This window comes from Harmonia axyridis, chromosome 1, assembly GCF_914767665.1.
Source record: "Harmonia axyridis chromosome 1, icHarAxyr1.1, whole genome shotgun sequence".
NCBI lineage: Eukaryota > Metazoa > Arthropoda > Insecta > Coleoptera > Coccinellidae > Harmonia > Harmonia axyridis.
In genome coordinates this window covers 75,000,914-75,021,638 of record NC_059501.1, presented here as the reverse complement: position 1 = coordinate 75,021,638, position 20,725 = coordinate 75,000,914, and the positions used below count along the sequence as shown (strand labels likewise).

General features: G+C 34.9%; 2 protein-coding genes across 2 annotated transcripts in view; both read left to right on the top strand.

The window, feature by feature from the left end:
- LOC123682656 overlaps positions 1–20,725 on the top strand; it is a 42,419-nt gene that overhangs the window by 302 nt on the left and 21,392 nt on the right. Inside the window, exons 2-5 of the mRNA XM_045621406.1 lie at positions 3,186–3,337; positions 4,087–4,236; positions 16,985–17,277; positions 20,097–20,307. Coding sequence (XP_045477362.1) covers positions 3,186–3,337; positions 4,087–4,236; positions 16,985–17,277; positions 20,097–20,307 — 806 coding nt within the window. The remainder of the gene's footprint in view (positions 1–3,185; positions 3,338–4,086; positions 4,237–16,984; positions 17,278–20,096; positions 20,308–20,725) is intronic.
- LOC123682646 lies at positions 9,703–17,178 on the top strand. Its single transcript, XM_045621396.1, has 2 exons — positions 9,703–15,780; positions 17,045–17,178. Exon 1 carries the CDS (start codon positions 10,219–10,221, stop codon positions 13,033–13,035), a length of 2,817 nt encoding a protein of 938 aa, XP_045477352.1. The 5' UTR covers positions 9,703–10,218; the 3' UTR covers positions 13,036–15,780; positions 17,045–17,178.

The window sequence follows — 20,725 nt, the reverse complement described above, 5'->3', positions numbered from 1 at the left end:
TACCTAAGAATCTGATAAATATCATTATGTAGTTCAAAATGTAAGTACATGATTTTAGAATTTTGAGTGGATAATGATTTTGATTGATTGGTTCGACTCATTGAGATTCAATGTGAAAACCAATTCTGTTCGTCCGTGCAGCCGACTGGACGGTAGCTCTCAAACGGAATGTGGTTCCGTTATCTCGGTTGAAATCATTTATCGGCAAAACCAGAAGACGGCTCCAAAGTCATATCCATTTAACATTTTGTTTCCCCAGTATTAGAAAAATATAAATGATCACGCAAAATTTCGCAAGAATTATTATTATTTCATTAAATCTCGATATCTCAGAACTCATTCGTAAGATAGCCATGACATTTTGTATGTTTATAAGTTCAAAGATAAAATGAGTTATCCAAATATAAGGTGTAACTAGTAAAAAGAAATCCATTATTTTTGCATTTAAAACAAGGCTTTAATTACCATAATTAGAATGATTCGATTTAGGTCGCTGTTTTTTTCGATAACTTGTTGCCATTTTGAAGGTAATTAAGCCTAGAGAGGTTCAATTTTTGCCAAAAGGGACGAAGGCATCTATGAGCGCATAGAATTTTTCCATGAGCAGGAACAGATGCTAATCACTCGATGCCAGGTCCGGACTATGAGGTGGATGCATAAGAACCTCCCGAATAAGCTCCATGAGCTTCTGACGAGTCACTATCGATATGCGTATTCCTCTGCTATTGGCCAAAGCTGGCCGCTTCTGAGCGATTGCTTCCTTCAGATGGTCCATTTGTTGGCAGAACAGTTCCGAGTTAACAGTTGTGCCGTAGTGGAGCAGGTAGTAGTAGATATTTGATAATTCCCTGCCAATCTCACCAAACAAACAGCAAAATATTCGTGGTCGTCAATCTTAGCTTGGATACAGTTTCCGCCGCCTCCCCGCGTTTCGACCTCGATCGTTTTCGCTTGACGTTGTCGTAAGATAGCCACTTTCCATCAACAGTCACCAATCTCTTCAAAAATGGATCGATTTTGTTGCGATTCAATAGCCATTGGCGGATAGACACGTGGTTTTTTTCGTTAACTCTTGTGTTACACATACTTCGAGCTTCTTCTTCAGACCAGCCTTATGAAAATGAAAATCAAACGGATTTTTGTGCAATCTTTAGCTCTTGGGCAGTCGAAACAGTGCTCACTTATCGGTCGGACTGGACTATGTCCATGACTTTATCGACATTTTCGACAATTGGCCTTCCAGTGCGTTGTGCATCTTTAACATCGAAACTACCGGAACGGAATCGACGAAACCAAATTTGCGCGTGATTGGCTATTAAAGGTCAAACCATAAACACCATTTATATTTTCAGCTGGCTGGCTTGCATTCTTCCTTTTATCGAAGAGAAAATGTAGAATAAAGAGTATTTTCTCTTTGCTAGTGTCTATCTTTGACGCGCGCTCAAACTAAACTGAGTCAACTAATCACAAAACTATCATTGAAGTTTTTATAGTATGAAATCTCATCTTTCTAACGTCATCTAGTGAAACCCGATTGGACTCATACAATGAGAGATACAGATATCTAAAGCCATTATTGGCAACAAAAAAATTGAATTCTCTTTACCACACCTAATATTCAGCTATGTGGCTGCCACAAAAGTAAACTTAATCTATTTTTCTGATAATCCTTTGAGCCATGAAATGATGATATGATACAATATAAGGGCATATATCGAGAGGGAAAAAATCGAACCTTTCGAGCATGCATTTTTTGTTTTTGAATACTTTTTGTTTCCTCAAAGAATTCTTACAAGAAATTATACAATGACATTTGGATTTGAGGGATCGTTGCCCGAACAGATCACTGTATCATATCGTCATAAGGACAGTACTCTGTGGTTCGTAAACATGTGAACAACCTAGAAACTCAATATTTTCAGGTATGATAAGATCCCAAATTTATATTCCGCTTATATCGTATGAACCGGCTTTATGTAAAAGTTGTTGGTGTATCCGGAACAAGTTTCGGTCACCAAGGACTCCGGATTTAACCCCGTTAATTTTTATTTTTGTCACAAAGAACAACATTTATCAACAGTAAAAACACAAGAGCTTTTTATTTATCGAATAAATTTCTCTTTGCAACGAAACAGTTTTGCCAATCACTAAATTTACGAGAAAAACTGACAGGATAAAATCGCGACACCGAAGGTGGAGCGATTTTATCATGTCAGTTTTTCGAGCAAATTTAGTGATTGGCAAAACTTTGAGTTAAAGAGAAATTTATCTGATACAAGAAAAGCTTGAGTGTTTTTTGGCAAGATAAATTAACGACAGAATATATGGATGAACAACAACAATAATTATCTTTATTATTACAATAAAATTCGATTATTTGAAAGCACTATATGTTTAAAATTCAAAAATTTGACAGACTAATTGACAGATTTACTTGATATTGAGGAAGAGAAGATTTTATCCGATAAAAAAGGATGCACCTTTTTTATCGATGTCAAAGTGACAATAACATTCCCATTTCAACATTGGAGTTAATTCATCAATTAATTTATCAATTTTAAAATATTTGAATTTTGAAAAAAATCGAACTGTTTGAAAATCGAAGACCTTGGTGGCCACAGAATATTTTGATCATCTGAAGTTCACAGATTATCATTGATAAGCACTTGGGTTGATTTCCGTGTAAATATGATACTTTTGATGATTTTTATAGTTTGATAAGAAATTTGTATATGATGTTATGTATATATTTTTCAAAAGTAAAATAAAATAAGCGATTTTATTTGTCACTGAAATTCGGATCTTCGGAACGATCTTGATTCTTAATATGACTAACTTGTCCCAATCGATCAAATTTTCCCACCAGTTTAACTATTGCCGGCCAAGAAGGAGCTGCTCCAGGACGAACCAAAAGTGCTTCAGTTTTGCGAACTGTGACTGCAAAATTTTCACCATTTTTGTGGTGAAATTGAACAATTTCATTACCGTATTGAAGCGTATACCGTTCAATTTTTAGTGATGGCTTAGTTTTTACTACTCAAATGTCAAAAGATGACAGCTTTTATATTATATATATATATATATATATATATATATATATATATATATATTATATATATATATATATATATATATATATATATATATATATATATATAATTTTTAATCGATGATATTTATTCCAGATGGTTGGCATCATTCCTCATCATTATATCATTCAAACCAGTAAAGAATAGTGACTTTATATCACTGATAAGTATCCGAAATGATAATTTCTGCATAACGAACAGTTCTTCTGCAATGATTTACAAAAGAAATAATAATCTTCAAGAAAAAGGTAGGTTTCAGAGAATAATAGTTATTTCAATATTTCATGAGATATAATAACTCAAAGAAATGAAATTTTTTGACTCTATGGCTTTCCTCATTGTACCATAATGTCAGTGCAAAATGTCAATACATAAGGCTACTAATGAGAAGGCGAAACAATATGTTGTTCTTTTGAAATGAGAATCCATCAGTTCAAAATTTATTTATGTAAACCTATTCATGTTAACCTATTTATGTGAAACGATTCAAGTAAAAAATTAATCTTCAAAACAAATCAATTCAACTTTAACGTGAATAACCTGAAGCATAGTTCTTTTTTTTTAATTCAGGTTTATATTTTGTATTACCCCCTGTAGCTCTTATAAATGCCTACATACATTGGTTCATACTGTCGATTAGTTTTCGAATAGCATCTTGAGGAAAATTTGTAAACCGTTGAGGCAAGTTCAATTCTCACTTAAAAATGAACTAGTGCACTTAAGGCCATGAACCAAAAAACAAAATATTGAAAAAGAATGGTTTTTGATGAAAATTGGTAATTTGACAAAAATTGACCACGAAATTATTCCACAAGATGTTACAAAATTAGGGTTTTACCTACAACAAACTTCTGATATGACTGTATGGTGACCAATAAGCCAGCATTTAGCAAATATGCAAGTTGAAATTAATGATTTTATCTACAATTAACACGAATAAATGATCGTTTCAACAAGAAATAAACTTGAGTGAACAGAATTTTATTTTCAATTGCAGAGACTACCTTCCTTCCTAGAATTGGATATTTTTGTGATTTTGAAAATAGCGAAAATGGAAATTGCATTGATTCTTTCAAAGTGCATCCTTGGAATTTGGTAAATTATTTGAACTATGAAAGCACATTTCTCTTGGACCTTCGCTGGGAACGTAAGTAGTTGATGATCTTTTCCTCCTTATCTACTTTATATATAACAGAATATGTCCCAAAAGTGTTGACACAAATTTCAATTGTATGAAAAATTTTAAAAATTCAAATTGTCGAGTCGGCTTTGACAAGAACAGTTATTGAATGAATTGTCATTTTAATGACAGCTCAGTTATCGCAACCTAATGCATCGTGAAGGATTATAAATTGGAGCTTAGAAAAAGTGTTGTCATTTCATTTAGGCAGATGCCTAAAGATCTTACAATAGCAGAATGTGAGGAAGGTTCACCATGCCTAAATCTTCCGAAAAGTGGAAGATTTAGACTTATTTTGTTCTGCATTACCACCAGGCTAGTGATAGTATGAGATGGTGAGGCACGTCAGAAAAAAAATGTAGTATTGTTGTAATATACTCACATATATATTTTAAGTTTACGGACAATAGTTATTTATGCAACAAGTGCAAAAAGTGAATGTTGTATGCAACTCGTGCAAAAATTGTTTATTGCACTCGACGTGAAATTGTCCGACGAGGCCGTTAGGCCGAGTTGGACAACACGTCGAGTGTTGCATAAAACATTTTTCCTACGTTCATGCAAAAAGCAAAAAAATGATTTATTGAGGTGCGGCAGTTTGCTCTATGGAGGTAGACGGTTACAAATCGGATCAGTTTTGATTGAGGAATTGTTCCCGGGAAGGCATTGTTTGTTTATCTCTGGCTGCTAACATTAATACAGAATAATATAAAATATGTAACTGTTTAAAACGTATTGCCAATCTCACAGCATATCTGATAAATATGTAGTGGGTTTGAACGTTTATGTTTGTCATGATGACAGCACGTTGAAGTAGAATGACAGATGAGTGCAATAAAAACTTTATTGCACTAGTGCAATAAAGAACTTCTTTTTCCACTAAATATAATTCAATAAAGTTTTGCTTGTTGCATGAATGTAGAAAAAGTTACATTACGAATTAATTTTGAATGCAAGGTGTCTCTAGTTCGAGTGCCTATTAGACGTTCCTAGAGAACAGGGTTTATTTGAAATCTGAAAACTGAAATTACGATATTATTCGATATTCTCTTCAAGGTTGAAATATTTTTACGACCTACATACTTTGGGTTATACAGAGAATGAAAACAATTTCTCTGAAAAAAAGTTTTCATTCTGAAAGATTGTTTCAACTGTTACGTTATTCCAAATAGTTTTAAAAAAATTAATTGAAAAAATTGAAAAAAATGCGTAGCCAGTATGTTGTTCATTAGAATTATTCGTAATATCCTAGACTTGAACCGTCTTGTAAATTTAAGAAGAATTTAGAAATGTGGAATTTTTTAATTCAAGAAATATGGCATCATTAGGCATTTCAAATATTGTGTAGAAAATTGTGAAAAAAATTCCACCATAACTTTTGTTTTTAAGGAAGAACATGTCGACTCATCAGTCAAAATATAACCTGATGAAGTCAGTGTCGGCGAAACATTTGTCGCAAACATTAAAAGTTCACTTTGTTTCATTATTTTATCTATAACGAATATCCATCGAATTCGGTACTTAGAATTCATCAAAAAAAAAATTCATTTATAATGACGCAGTGGCGTATCCAAGGGGGGTATGGGGGATATATCCCCCAAGAAGGAATATGTATATATGTAACAACTAACAATCTTATATATCACAATCTTATTACGAGTAAGCACACTTCTTTGGGAAACTTCTTGAAATGAAGGAACCTTTGATTTTTTTTTCTTTATCCCCCTCAAGGCTTATGTCTGGGTACGCCACTGTAATAACGCATAGTGACCTAGCGATAAGGATTCGGGATCCCCTAGAGTTCACGTGGTACTGATATATCTACTAGCAGTCTAACATTTCAAAAGTATTATGAATTATTTTTTATAGAAATATTCAAATTCCGTGGCTGAATATTTCATATGAGATTTTCAAACTCGTTTTGAAATGAATTGGTATGTTTTATGTGGTAGCAAAATTAAGACAAACAAACATACTAAAATGTAAAGTGGAAAAATTCATTTTTTCTCAAAAAGTTTATTATTGAAGATATAATTGCGATCAGGGCCGGCGCGAGCAATTTTGGCGCCCCTGCTGAAAAAGTATCAATAACATGACCTCCTTCATTTCAGAAGTTTTTATTTTTGAATTTCTTTGAAATCACAATAATTGTACCTTTCTGGATTTAATTCTAGCCAAATCATCAATGATATCTTCAAAATCAATTTAGCTACTAATTACGAGTTCAATAGAGATTATTGTCAGCCCAGAAAGTCTCCTCTGGTGCATCGCAGAGCGTAAATAATATTTTATAATTTTTAATTTTAAAAAAGAACGTCCTCCGCCGCTAGCTACAGTTACCGGCATTATATAATTATAGTATCCGAAGAACAATAACAATGTCAGGATAATTTTCTTAAGTAATTGCACAAGTGCATCAAAATTACCGATATCTGATTTTGCATGACAGCGTGTTGTCATTAAAACTGCATGAGTTCATTTTCATTTTTGGAGAAAAATTAAAATGACCGAATGCAGTTTTTCAAAGAAAACACGCTGGAATGCAAAATTATCCGGTCATTTTGATGCACGAGTGTAATTTGGGGGAATATTTCCCGAATAAACTGTTACATCAATTGTCAAACTGGTGTAGAATGGAATTGCCATAGATTCTAACTGTGTAAAATGCATAGAAACTATGCATCTATGAACAGAACAATTATCGCAGTGCAGTTTCGCTTCCTACAATGCAATTATCGCTGTAATTTTCGATAATTGTTCTCCACATACATAGAATTTTTGACAGGAGGGAAATATTCGCTGTAATTTTCGATAATTGTTCTCCATATACATATAATTTTTGACAGGAGGGAAATATTCAGATAAATTACCCGCCTCTAAATAATTCAGCAACTGGATAATTGACATTTTGGATTCCAGCCTGCGGTTCAAAAGAAGCAATACCGTGCTGAGATTTCTGGGCTCAATATCATTTCCTAATCGGTCGAAGAGTTCATTGCAATTTTGCATCATAAACTCTGAAGATTTTGTATAATGCCTTTACGTCGTAATATGAATCCAAATAATGAGCTATGTTCATTCAATTGGAGGCAGCGTTAATTCAAAGAATTAACTTAAATGTCCAATAAATAATTGAAAAAATCAATCTTTTTTTTTTTTGAGTATGAGTTATCGGTGTATCCCTTCCTTCATATTGAAAAAGTCTTGTTTTTTTACGAATTCGTACTTCTCGCTCAGATTGGAATTCGGGTTCAATTTCCATATTTTCTACCATTTCTTCAGCAGAGCAAAGCATTAGTTCTCAAATTTGCCAAATATTTTTTCAGCTCGCTAACACACATCAATTATCATACCGGGACTTCGCAACTGCTTAGAAACGTTATTAATGTGAACTAAAACCTTATACTAAGTAACTATAAAACAAATGAATTTGAAGCATGAAATTTTCAAAGCTAAATTTTTGCTCTTACTTCTAGTATCGTCTTCGTTCTCATCATTCGCTGCGATTCCACCAAGAGCATCATACATTTCTCTCAATTGTTGCCGTAGCGGCGCCATAGCTTCAATTCTACTTTTCCATCTAGTGATACTAATACCTTTAAGAGTTAGTGGAAAATTGTTATTTTTCAAAACCTCCACCGATTAGTTGAACTTGAAAAAAATACGAAAAGATCTTGACCAAAAAAAAAATTGGATACCAGCTGCATCGTTAATTAATGATTTCAGCGAATGACAAGAACAAAGTACTAAGAAAGCTTCCGGGTTTTCATCAAGAATAATAATAATACTTCACGTGACTGCTATTGGAGAAAAGTCAAATCGAATAAAACAAAATGTATGTCTATGTGTCTATTTACCTTATGTTATCTACACTGTAGGTATTTTGATTAATTCCTGGATTTCTTCGACGCCGATGAATAATGCGTAAGTAATATATATCTGACTTTCACATTCACAAGACACTGCTTACGATCGATGAAATTTTACCTACACACCACAAGATACAAAGGGCGGTAGGGCATACAAAGCTTCGAAAACTAAATGAGATTAAAAACATGTATTCCGCTGAAAACATTTGGCATTTTACGGAAACTAGTTCTGAATGCAAAATCGTAGGAATTTTTCAAATGTTGAAAGTGTAAGCAACTTTCACATAATTCGAAAGCGAAGGTAGTATTGTTTTTCGTCTTTGTGAAATACATTTCATCGTTCTTTCAATTAGGGTAATAGGAAATGCTGTTTATATTGGTTGGGTTGTCATGTGTTATTTATTATATAAATCAAATAATTTGACAACTATTTGTCTAATCCTTCGCAATAATATATCTGTATGATATATTTAGTTTGTTTTTGTCTTGGAATATATTCCAATTCTAAAAATGACAAATTTAATAATCAACCAAAAGTAAATTCAAAATGACTAAAACTGTACAAATTGAGTAAACGGTTAATTGAAAAACTAAATTAACATGAAGACAGACGTACGTTCCGAAATTTTTGTATTCAATAATACAATTTTTCTTCATCAGTGCCTTATAGTTCAACGAAATTATTGAATTTACAAACTCAACACTTGTATATCCACTTCACCCAAATTGCAAGTAAGAAACTACAGACTCACTAAACGTACCGGTTGCTCTAGTAAAGATTTACAGAGCAAGCCATTACTGAAGGTAGTCACAGATTTCTTTCTTGTTATTCTTTTGAAATACATATACAAATCGACATTTACAATTGAATAACAATTTCAGAAATTTTAAATTTATCAATTGGTTGATACTGACTCTCTAATCAATAAATGATCACTTCTAATTATAAAAGTTCAATGAGTCTTCTTGATAAAGGTTATTTAATATATGAATCAAATAATTTGACAACTTTTTGTCTGATCCTTCACAATAATATATCTGTATGATATATTTAGTTTATTTTTGTCTTGGAATATATTATTCCAATTCTAAAAATGACAAATTTAATAATCAACCAAAAGTAAATTCAAAATGACTAAAACTGTACAAATTGGGTAAACGGCTAACCAATTGAACCACTATGTTACTGCAACTAGTCAACTCATCTTATTTTCTTTGTTTTCCTTTTATTATTAATAAATTCATTGTTTTCCTAATTCAGAGAATATCGTTCATTTAAATGTACCGCGGGAAAACATATGCTGGAGATTTGATAGATGCCAGATGCGCGAGGATTCATTCAAGACCCGTCCGTGCATATGGACATTTTCATACAGATCTCCACTCGCTCTTTCGTTGTGTTAAACGCAATATTTTCTTTTCATAAACATTTTCGAGTCGACTCTATTTTCAAGAACAATACCGTTCCTTCGGTTGTGCGAGATTGAGTGTTCCGTCTACCACCCGTTCGACGGCGAAGATCTATCAGCCAAGGACATTTCATGGACTTTACCAAGGTAGGCAGAAATCATTTCTCCACGAATTTCAATTTTCGGTCCTTCGCTACTTTTTTCATATTAAGGCCCTTGTCGTGCCATATTGGTCCTTCGAGCCGGATATTTGAACCTTATTTCTAAATTCTTTTGATTGGGAAACTCTGAATTTAATTCATTTCATTTCCATATTGTTCTGCTCATAAAAAACTGATAAGCGCAGTGTGTTGACATTCAGCGTCTTCTCAACCACAGACGACGTATTTTCAGTGGATAACCTCTCATTGTCGAACAATAACAATAACCTGACTTATCGTAAACAATTTCATGATTGTTTACTTTCGATTATTTCGTTTCTCTATTTCTATATTCTCGCTCGTTCTGTCAGGTATTGTTCTTGTTTGAACATTTATCGATCTATAGTGTCCATAGTTTGTTATTGATATTTTCATTTTCGTTCAATTTGAAAAACTTCTCAAAATAAACTTTCGACCTAACGTTATAACTGCAGTATACTTTGAATCGTAAAACAGCTCATTCCACTCACAATGAATTCTAAAGTGAAACAGAATAAGGCACGACGTCAAATTCTCATTGATGACATCGAGGAAATTTTGGTTTTAGCTCAGGCTGCGGTAACTGATCAAAGTCTTCACGTACGATTTCGTTTAAGATACGAAAGTCTGGAGGAAATTCACAGCAAATTTCAAACTCTGCACAGTGCTATCATAGTACTTTTAGCAAATTCAGACGAACCAGATTACAACGCCGAAAAATCAGTTAGAGCTGCGTTTACCGATAATTATTTCACAATCAAAACGATCTACGTGAATTTGTTTCCTGTCGTTATACCTGAGACCAATCGTATATCAAAATCGCCAAGTGTTAAACTTCCTAAAATCGTTTTACCTATTTTTGATGGTAATTATAAGGAATGGCCAACGTTTTATGACTTATTCAAAAGCTTAGTTCACGAGAATTCTAATTTGAGTCAAATCGAAAAATTTCAATATCTATTAAGTTCACTTTCTTCTCAAGCTCTTAATTTGCTCAAAGGTTTTCCTTTGACCGCTCAAAATTATGAAAACGCCTTTCAAACTCTAACTGATAGATATCAAAATAGACGCCTCTTAGCTAATACATGTTGGAATGAAATTTATAATATTTCAAAACTTCACAGTGAGTCGGCATCCGGACTTAGACGGATTCTGGAGGTATTTTCGGAAAATTTAGCTGTGTTGAAAAACTTAGGTCTGCCTACTGATCAGTGGGACTTTGTTTTATTTCATCTGCTCATTCAAAAATTAGACACAGCCACCATTAAACGATTCGAATTACAGGAATGCTCAACAGACATTCCTTCATTTATCAATTTGCAAACTTTCTTAACTGATCAATGTGTAGCTCTAGAATCAGTGGCTCTTTCTGTTCCTTCAAAATCTCAACAGTTTTCTGATTCTCGAACTTCAAAATTCAATAATACTTCAAGTAAACGAAATTCCGCTCTTTTAGTTCAGTCGAAAAATAATTCAGATAAAAAAGGCATTAGCTGTAATTATTGCAAGTCATCTCATAATATTTACAACTGTCCTTCATTTTTGGGAAAAACTGCTTCAGATCGTTTCAAAATTGTCAAAGATAAGAATTGGTGCATCAATTGCCTTCATTCTGGGCATCAATTAAATAACTGTTCCTCGAAATCAACATGTCGAACCTGTAATAAAAAACATCATTCTTTATTGCACATGCGCAGTCCATCAGACGATGTACCTCAGAACGAATCATGCCAATCGCAGAGTCAAACCTCTTATTTTTCGCATTCCAACTCAGTGAATCTTTTGCCTGCCAACTCCACAGTTTTATTGGCTACTGCTCAAGTAGACATCCAAGACGCTTGGGGTAACTTTCAGAAAGTTCGAGTTTTATTAGACGCCGGTTCTCAAATTAATATCATATCCCAATCTTGTGTTAATAAGTTAGGATTGCAAATTTCAAAGACTGCACTTTCAATTACTGGCATAGGGGAAAGTTCATCTACTGCTTCTGGTAGCACTGTCTGCTCTATTCGCCCTACAGGTCAGATCAATCCATCTTTCACCTTCGACGCTGTAGTTCTCCCAAAAATTTGTACACAAATGCCGACCTCTTTAGTCCAATTTTCCAATTGGAAATGCATCTCCAACAAAAAATTAGCAGATCCTGAATTTTTTACTCCACATTCTGTGGACATTCTTCTTGGTGCAGATATTTTCCCACTTGTACTCAAAGACGGTCGAATCAAAGGCAACGGTTCGGAACCTACAGCCCTAGAAACTGTTTTCGGTTGGGTTTTCATGGGACAAATTCAGTCTCCTAGTCGCTCAATGAATTCATTTCATTTGTCTTTATGTGATTCTTCTTTGAATTCCACATTAAAGAGGTTTTGGGAACTCGAAGAGGTGCCAACAACAACATCCTCTTCACCAGAGGATCAACGTTGTGAACAACTCTTTGTTGAAGGTCATTCGAGAGATGCTTCGGGACGATACACGGTTGCATTGCCATTTGAAAGTGGCAAATGCGTTCGTTTTGGGGATACATATTCTTTAGCTCTGCGTCGTTTTCTGTCGCTCGAACGTAGACTTATAAGAACTCCAGAAGTTTACCAGGAGTATTGTCATTTTATGAAAGATTATTTGAGTAGTAATCATATGTCGTCAGTAATCACCGATGTCGAAACTGAAAATAATTTCTATATCCCTCATCATTGTATCATCAAGCCTGATAGTGCGTCGACTAAGTTACGAGTAGTGTTCGACGCATCAGCTCACCTTCCAGGTAAATTGTCCTTGAATGATGCTCTCTTGATTGGTCCTAAATTACAGAAGGATATTTTTGTAATTCTGTTGAATTTTCGTGTCCACACTTTTGTTTTCACTGCCGATATAAAACAAATGTATCGTCAAATCTTGATTCAGCCCTCACATCGTGATTACCAAAAAATTCTTTGGAGGTTTTCTCCGTCAGAGCCTATCGGTGCATATCGATTAAACACTGTCACCTACGGAGTTGCGCCTGCTCCTTTTCTTGCTCTTAGAACTTTGTCTCAACTAGCTGAGGACGAAGGAGCCTCTTTCCCAAATGCTTCCAAAATCCTGCTCAGAGATATTTACGTGGACGATATTGTCACTGGCTGTGATGATCTCGGACAGGCCAAAGTTTTGGTGGATGAGTTGATATCATTGTTGGAATGTGGTGGGTTTGAGCTTCGTAAGTGGTGTAGCAATAGCCATGAATTACTTTCGCGTGTTCCTTTAGACCACCAACATCAGCATTCCATAAACTTTGATGCCGACTCTGCCATTAAGATTCTTGGTTTGAAATGATTTCCTTCATTGGATGAATTTTCTTACTCAGCGAAGTCATCTGGTGAGGTCTGCTCAAGACGATCTATCCTGTCTGATCTCTCGCGTATTTTTGACCCTCTCGGATTTCTTGCCCCATTTACTTTTCTTGCAAAGCACTTAATCCAGCATCTCTGGACTTTAGGCTTGCAATGGGATGATTCTCTCCCAGTAGAGGTAAACAATCGCTGGAATCAGTGCAAATCTGAATTGCACGAACTAGCAAAGCTCAAAATTCCCAGACTGTTGGCATCAGGTTCCTATTCACGATGCGAACTCCATGGCTTCGGAGACAGTAGTGAACGAGGTTATGCTGCTGTCATTTACCTTAGATTTTTCTATCCCAACGGATCTGTTGGTACATCATTCGTATGTGGCAAATCAAAGGTTTCTCCGGTAAAGAGAATTTCAATTCCTAGATTGGAACTCTGCGCCTGTCTTCTCTTGTCTAAACTCATTTCCTTAGTTCTCTCGGTCTATTCATCCGCCTTTCAGATAAGCAAAGTTTTTGCCTGGTCCGATTCCACAGTCGCTCTGACATGGATCAGATCCTCCCCTCATCGATAGAAATCGTTCGTCAGTAATCGAACGACTCAGATTCAGGAATTGGTTTCGCCAGAACTCTGGTATCATGTCAAATCTAGGGATAACCCCGCTGATTGTGCTTCACGTGGTTTGACGCCAGTTGAACTTCTGAATTGTACATTATGGTGGGCGGGACCATACTGGCTCCGTTCAGAGGAAACCACTTTCGATCGCAGAGAAATGGAAAGTGATCAAGATCTCGTGAGGAAGGAAGAACGTCACATTTCTTTGCCCACATTTGTCTGCTCGCAATTTGTACCTGAGTTGCTTTCGAAGTTCTCGTCGTTGTCCAAGATTCAGCGTATAGTGGTTTACGTTTTCAGATTCGTTCATAACCTGAAAAATTCCAAGTCTCGTATAAATGGAATTGTATCATCGATAGACCTCAAACATGCTTTCACCTTCATCATCAAGCAAGTACAGCAATCTGTGTTTCAGGCAGATATTGCTAATATTCAGAATGAAAAACCTATTTCGAAGGGTCTTCGTAAGTTGAATCTTTTCATTGGCGAGGATGGTGTTCTCAGGGTGGGCGGCAGACTTTCATTTTCTGGTCTTTCGTATGACCATAAACATCCAGCCCTTCTTCCGTCTTCTCATCGACTCACTGAACTTATAATTCAGCATTTCCATAGAGTTTACCATCATCCAGGTGCCCAAACTCTACAATTTCTCCTTACTCAACAAGTTTGGATATTGTCCGCTCGAAGAGCGATAAATAAAGTTATTTCTCGTTGTCATACCTGTTTCAGGGTGAAACCAAAGGCTTCTCAGCCTTTAATGGGTAATTTGCCCTCTCTAAGAGTGAATCAGCTCAAGCCTTTTCAATGTGTAGGTGTAGACTATGGTGGGCCATTTCAAACAACTATGTCTCGAACTCGCGGTTCTAAATCGTTCAAGTCGTACATATGCCTGTTCGTATGTTTTACAACAAAGGCATTACATTTAGAACTCGTCTCAGATCTCACGTCCAACGCCTTTCTCGCTGCATTACGTCGATTCATTGCTCGACGAGGACGATGCAATCATATATTTAGTGACGGCGGAACGAACTTCAAAGGAGCATATCGAGAGCTCTCAAACTATATGCAAAATGCGCTGATTGAGGAACAAATAAAATGGAGCTTTAATCCCCCTTCTGGTCCACATTTTGGAGGACTTTGGGAATCCGGAATAAAATCCGTTAAATCGCACTTGCTTCGAATCATAGGTGATCAAATTCTTACTTATGAGGAATTTTACACAGTACTTACGCAAATAGAGGCTCTTCTCAACTCGCGCCCGCTTTGTCCACTTAGTAATGACCCGAATGACATATCGGCGTTAACGCCGGGACATTTTCTCACCTTAGCGCCATTGACTGCGTTACCTGAACCGGACTTATCACACCTTTCAATGGGAAGACTTTCACGTTGGCAGCTTTTGACGCGTATCCACCAAGATTTTTGGAAGCGGTGGCACTTGGAATATTTAAACACGTTACAACAACGTAAGAAGTAGTTCGATAAAACCACCGATTGTCTCTCAATAGGTACACTCGTACTTATCAAAGATGATCAGCTTCCTCCATTGCGCTGGCGTTTAGGACGAATCGAAAAATTGCACCATGGTGCTGATAAAATAGCTCGAGTAGCTAGTGCCCGTACAACTCAAGGTATACTGCAGAGGCCGGTGGTTAAGTTATGCCCTTTACCACTTCAATAATTTTTTTTTTTTTTTTGTCAACTCTTTTTTCGTGTAAAATATTCTATTTTAGGTGAGCGGTTATGTTACTGCAACTAGTCAACTCATCTTATTTTCTTTGTTTTCCTTTTATTATTAATAAATTCATTGTTTTCCTAATTCAGAGAATATCGTTCATTTAAATGTACCGCGGGAAAACATATGCTGGAGATTTGATAGATGCCAGATGCGCGAGGATTCATTCAAGACCCGTCCGTGCATATGGACATTTTCATACAGATCTCCACTCGCTCTTTCGTTGTGTTAAACGCAATATTTTCTTTTCATAAACATTTTCGAGTCGACTCTATTTTCAAGAACAATACCGTTTCTTCGGTTGTGCGAGATTGAGTGTTCCGTCTACCACCCGTTCGACGGCGAAGATCTATCAGCCAAGGACATTTCATGGGCTTTACCAAGGTAGGCAGAAATCATTTCTCCACGAATTTCAATTTTCGGTCCTTCGCTACTTTTTTCATATTAAGGCCCTTGTCGTGCCACACTAAATTAACATAAAGACAGACGTACGTTTCGGAATTTTTGTATTTAATAATACAATTTTTCTTCATCAGTGCCTTATAGTTCAACGAAATTATTGAATTTACAAACTCACCACGTGTATATCCACTTCACCAAAATTGCAAGTGAGAAACTACAAACTAACTAAACGTACCGGTTGCTCTAGTAAGGTTTCACAGAGCAAGCCATTACTGAAGGTAGTCACAGATTTCTTTCTTGTTATTCTTTTGTAATACATATACAAATCGACATTTACAATTGAATAACAATTTCAGAAATTTTAAATTTATCAATTGGTTGATACTGACTCTCTAATCAATAAATGATTACTTCTAATTATAAAAGTTTAAAGAGCCTTCTTGATAAAGGATATTTAATATATAAATCAAATAATTTGACAACTTTTTGTCTAATCCTTCACAATAATATATCTGTATGATATATTTAGTTTATTTTTGTCTTGGAATATATTCCAATTCTAAAAATGACAATTTCAATAATCAACCAAAAGTAAATTCAAAATGACTAAAACTGTACCAATTGAGTAAACGGTTAACCAATTGAACAACTGAATTAACATAAAGACAGAGGTACGTTTCGGAATTTTTGTATTTAATAATACAATTTTTCTTCATCAGTGCCTTATAGTTCAACGGAATTATTGAATTTACAAACTCACCACGTGTATATCCAGTTCACCAAAATTGCAAGTAAGAAACTACAAACTAACTAAACGTACCGGTTGCTCTAGTAAGGATTCACAGATGTTATTTATTGTTATTGTTATTTATTGAACAGGCGGCTTAGAAAAGACGGTTTGGACATTTTTGTTGCAGGGAATATTGATAAACGCGGCGGAGCGGGCCAACCTCATGTTGCTTTTAAGAATCAAGGCCATATTTTTTTTAGAAATATGAAAAGGCGGCCAAAAACTGGGCTGATTCGCCGCCCTCGAATGGAGGCGCCTGATACAGTCGCTTCACTGTTTCCCCCCTAATGCCGGCCCTGATTGCGATACAACATTGACGTTGATTCTTAATCCATTACTATTGAGCAAAATCAATATGGGAATATGCATCTTTGTAAAATATCCCTTTTTTCTCAGGTTTGCCAGTAAAAAAACTTCCTTTTAAAGACGATAATTATTTATCATTTCTCACTCTAGTAAAGTTGGGAGGATTGAGGGATTTCAAGGTGCCGATTTCTTTAAAAGGCGAAGAAATCCATCTACTTTTGTGTGATAAAGAAAAGGTTGAGGAAGCAAATTGCTATTGGTTCATACTCCAAGGCTGGTCCCGGAAGTATACAGCAATGAGAAAATGTAAAGTTGGCGGGATCCTCCCATGGGATCATTATCCTAAACGTGATGATTGTGCCAAGAGGAAGGTGGAAAAAGTGGTGAGTTATTCAGTGAAATTATACAAAAACAGTATTGCAAATGAAAATATTCAATATTCGAAGGAAATCTTAGCCATCTTGATCAGAAGTATTAAAAAAATCCAGAACTTGGAGAGGACTTTTGAGCGATCGTCATTTATGCGTCTATTGCGGCCTCGGAGGCCATAGAGATGTATATACATGGTGTTTCATTATAAACTGGACACTGGGACCATCATTTATGACATATATAGTCTATGAGCCAGTGGACGGCAGAACACACATATTTTAGGAAAGCCTATAATTTCCTCAGTGAGTCTGTTGTACCTACCCACCATGATAAGGGGGCCAGCGGTTGCGATAGCTATTCTTCTATTCCATTATTTTTAAAGGAATAAAATACAGGGTGATTCACCGGGATGGCCTATTAGACGTTTATGGAAAACTGATCATAATTTTGAGATGAAAATTTGGATATTGGGGTTTTAGACAATGATATTCCCCCCTTAAATATTTTCAGATTTCAAAACTTCCGAATATACCGGAAACAGACTACTACTTCCTCAAATGGCACACCTAGTATATTATTGCACCATTAGTTAGCTTTTTTGAAGACAATTTCGGCAATATGTCATACCTTGGGTAAAAACTCGTCGGTTCATGAGTTATTGGGATTCTTATATAAAAAATGGTGGCGATGAGGAATCACATTTTTTGGAATATTCCAGCAGAAAAAGCTTTTTTCGAAAAAATTTTTTTTTCGATTCTGCAAATACGTAGTATTATAAGACTGTTTGCGGCTTGGACAAAAATGTACAGGGTGTTTATAAGAAGATCATGAACTTGGACAACTCAAATCCATCAATACTCAAGATTTTCAAATTGGAACCTATATATTTTATTATTTCAGTCAATTCGACGTACAAAAATAGTGGGGGTTACTCAATCACACCCTATACCTAAAATGAATACTTTAAGAGTTATCGAGGAAAAATTTTTAATGAGGAAAAACCGCTATTTATAACTGTGTGGAGTAGTCTGTGACCGAAAAACACAAAAAGAAACTAGAATTCGATGTTTCCATAACAAAATTTTAGATATCAAGAATTGTAATGAATTAGTCGTAATAGAAAATTGTATTGGTTAATTAGTTAATGGATTTCTTAACAATCCCAACGAAAAAATAAATTAAAATTCATTAAATCATCGAATTTTAGTTTTTTTCTGTGTTTTCCGGTCACAGACAGTTATTCACACATTATAAATAGCGGTTTTTACTCATTTGAAGTTCTTCCTCGAAAATTATTAAAGTATTAATTTTATGTGAAATGTTTGTTTGAGTAATCCCCACTATTTTTGTACATAGAATCGACTGAAATAATAAAAAATATAGGCTCTAATTTGAAAATCTTGAGTTTTGATGAATTTGAGTTGTCCAAGTTCATGATCTTCTTGTAAACACCCTGTACATTTTTGGTCCAAGCCGCAAGCACTCTTATAATACTTTTTTAGAATCGAAAAAAGAATTGTTTTCGTTAAAAGGTTTTTCTGCTGAAATATTCGAAGAAATGTGAGTCCTCATCGCCACCATTTTTGTTATAAGAATCCCAATTACTCATGAATCGTTGAGTTTTTATCCAAGGTATGGCATATTGCCGAAATTGCCATCAAAAGAGCTATCTAATGATGCAATAATATAATGGATGTGCCATTTGAAATAAGGAAGTAGTAGTCTGTTTCGGGTATAACCGGAAGTTGTAGAGATCTAAAAATATTTAAGAGAGAAAGATATTGTCTCAAATCCCAATATCCAAATTTTCAGCTCAATATTATGATTAGTTTTCCATAAACGTCTAATAGGCCATCCCGGTGAATCACCCTGTATATGAATATCATACTTTTTGAAAAAAAAATTCTTTTTTTAATTTTGAAAATTTCTGCCACCACTTCACCACCGCGATAATCTTCTGCCGTTTCGTTTTCGCTATAAGAGTGTATTTTGACATATTAATTCGGAAGCTTTTCAAAAATACTTTTTTAGATCGTAAATTTTCACACCTGTAGCTCCTTATAGTGGCTATGGCTAGGGCTACCGCAACCGCGCTTAGGTACAACAGACTCAACAGAAAATTTTAGGCTTTCCTAAAATATGTGTGGTCTGCCGTCCACAAAAGAGTATTTCTGAGTGCTCAATTCAAAAAAGATGAATGATTCGAAATGGCGGAAAACCTGCAATTTTTTAAGATTTTCTATGAAACATTTTTCCATAAATCAACATTTTTTTTTACTGACTTCGTCAGTTCGAGAGATTAATTCATTGTCCGGGGTTGGCTTGAGTGTAATTATTCTTTATATCGAATATAATAATAATAATAATAACAGTACTTTATTGCATATGCAATTGGCCATCGACCAAGGGTCCTTCAGCCTTCGAATATATATTTGGTGAATATTTGAATAATTGAAAAATAGTGTAGGAGAAGTGTCAGTATTAATTGTTGAATTCAACGAAAGAAACTTTAGGTAGATCCGTGATTCACTCGATATGCATTGCGAGCAGCCAAATTTTCAGTGACTGCCTCAATGTTTCAGCCAGTTCTTTTGTCATTTGCTATTCACGAAAAATGTAACCATAGAGCTTCATCATTTGTTAGCTTGTTTTTTAAATATACTTACATAGGTAGATCAAAAATTGTATTAATGTGAATATTTCCCTCCTGTCAAAAATTCTATGTATCTGCAGAACAATTATCGAAAATTACAGCGATAATTACACTCCAAGAATTTTCAGAATTGAATTGGATATTTTGTCTGTAAATATAATTGTTTATGTTTTTCAGCATTCGGAGAAATTCCCTCTTTATTCAAGTAAGGAGAAATGGAGTCATATAATGATAGAGAAAAAAGCAAATACAATATCTTTAAAACTTTACAATGAAAGGAAAGAAGAGGACATCATCGACTTTACCGAGAAAGATGCGAAAATGTTTGAATTGAATTATATTTTAGGACATAGAAAGGATGAGGAAGTACTTTGCAAAGTACATGAGAGTAAGTTTATATCTTCTTTTTTAATTGGATAAGAATATGTTTTCGCAACGATGTTCGCAAGTTCGAATATAAATCGAACAACAACAAAATCGAATATACACAGGGTGTCCCAAAAAGACCATGTCAAACAAAAACGGAATGTAGATCAGAATGTGCTCTACCTGATGAGAAAAAATCGTTTCATCGAAAAGTCTCGCAGTTTCCGAGATATTTGATGTTTTATGAAAATGTTGAATTTTTTCACTTCAAATACTTCCTCTCATGTCATATTTCATCATTTTCTTATTGATGTAACACTACACGAAAAAACTGCTAAATATCAAGTAGCTTGATATGATCCAAGTACTTGATAAATAAATACTTGACATGACTTGAGATGAAAAACTACTACTTGACTTGAGCTTGACTCGAAATCAAG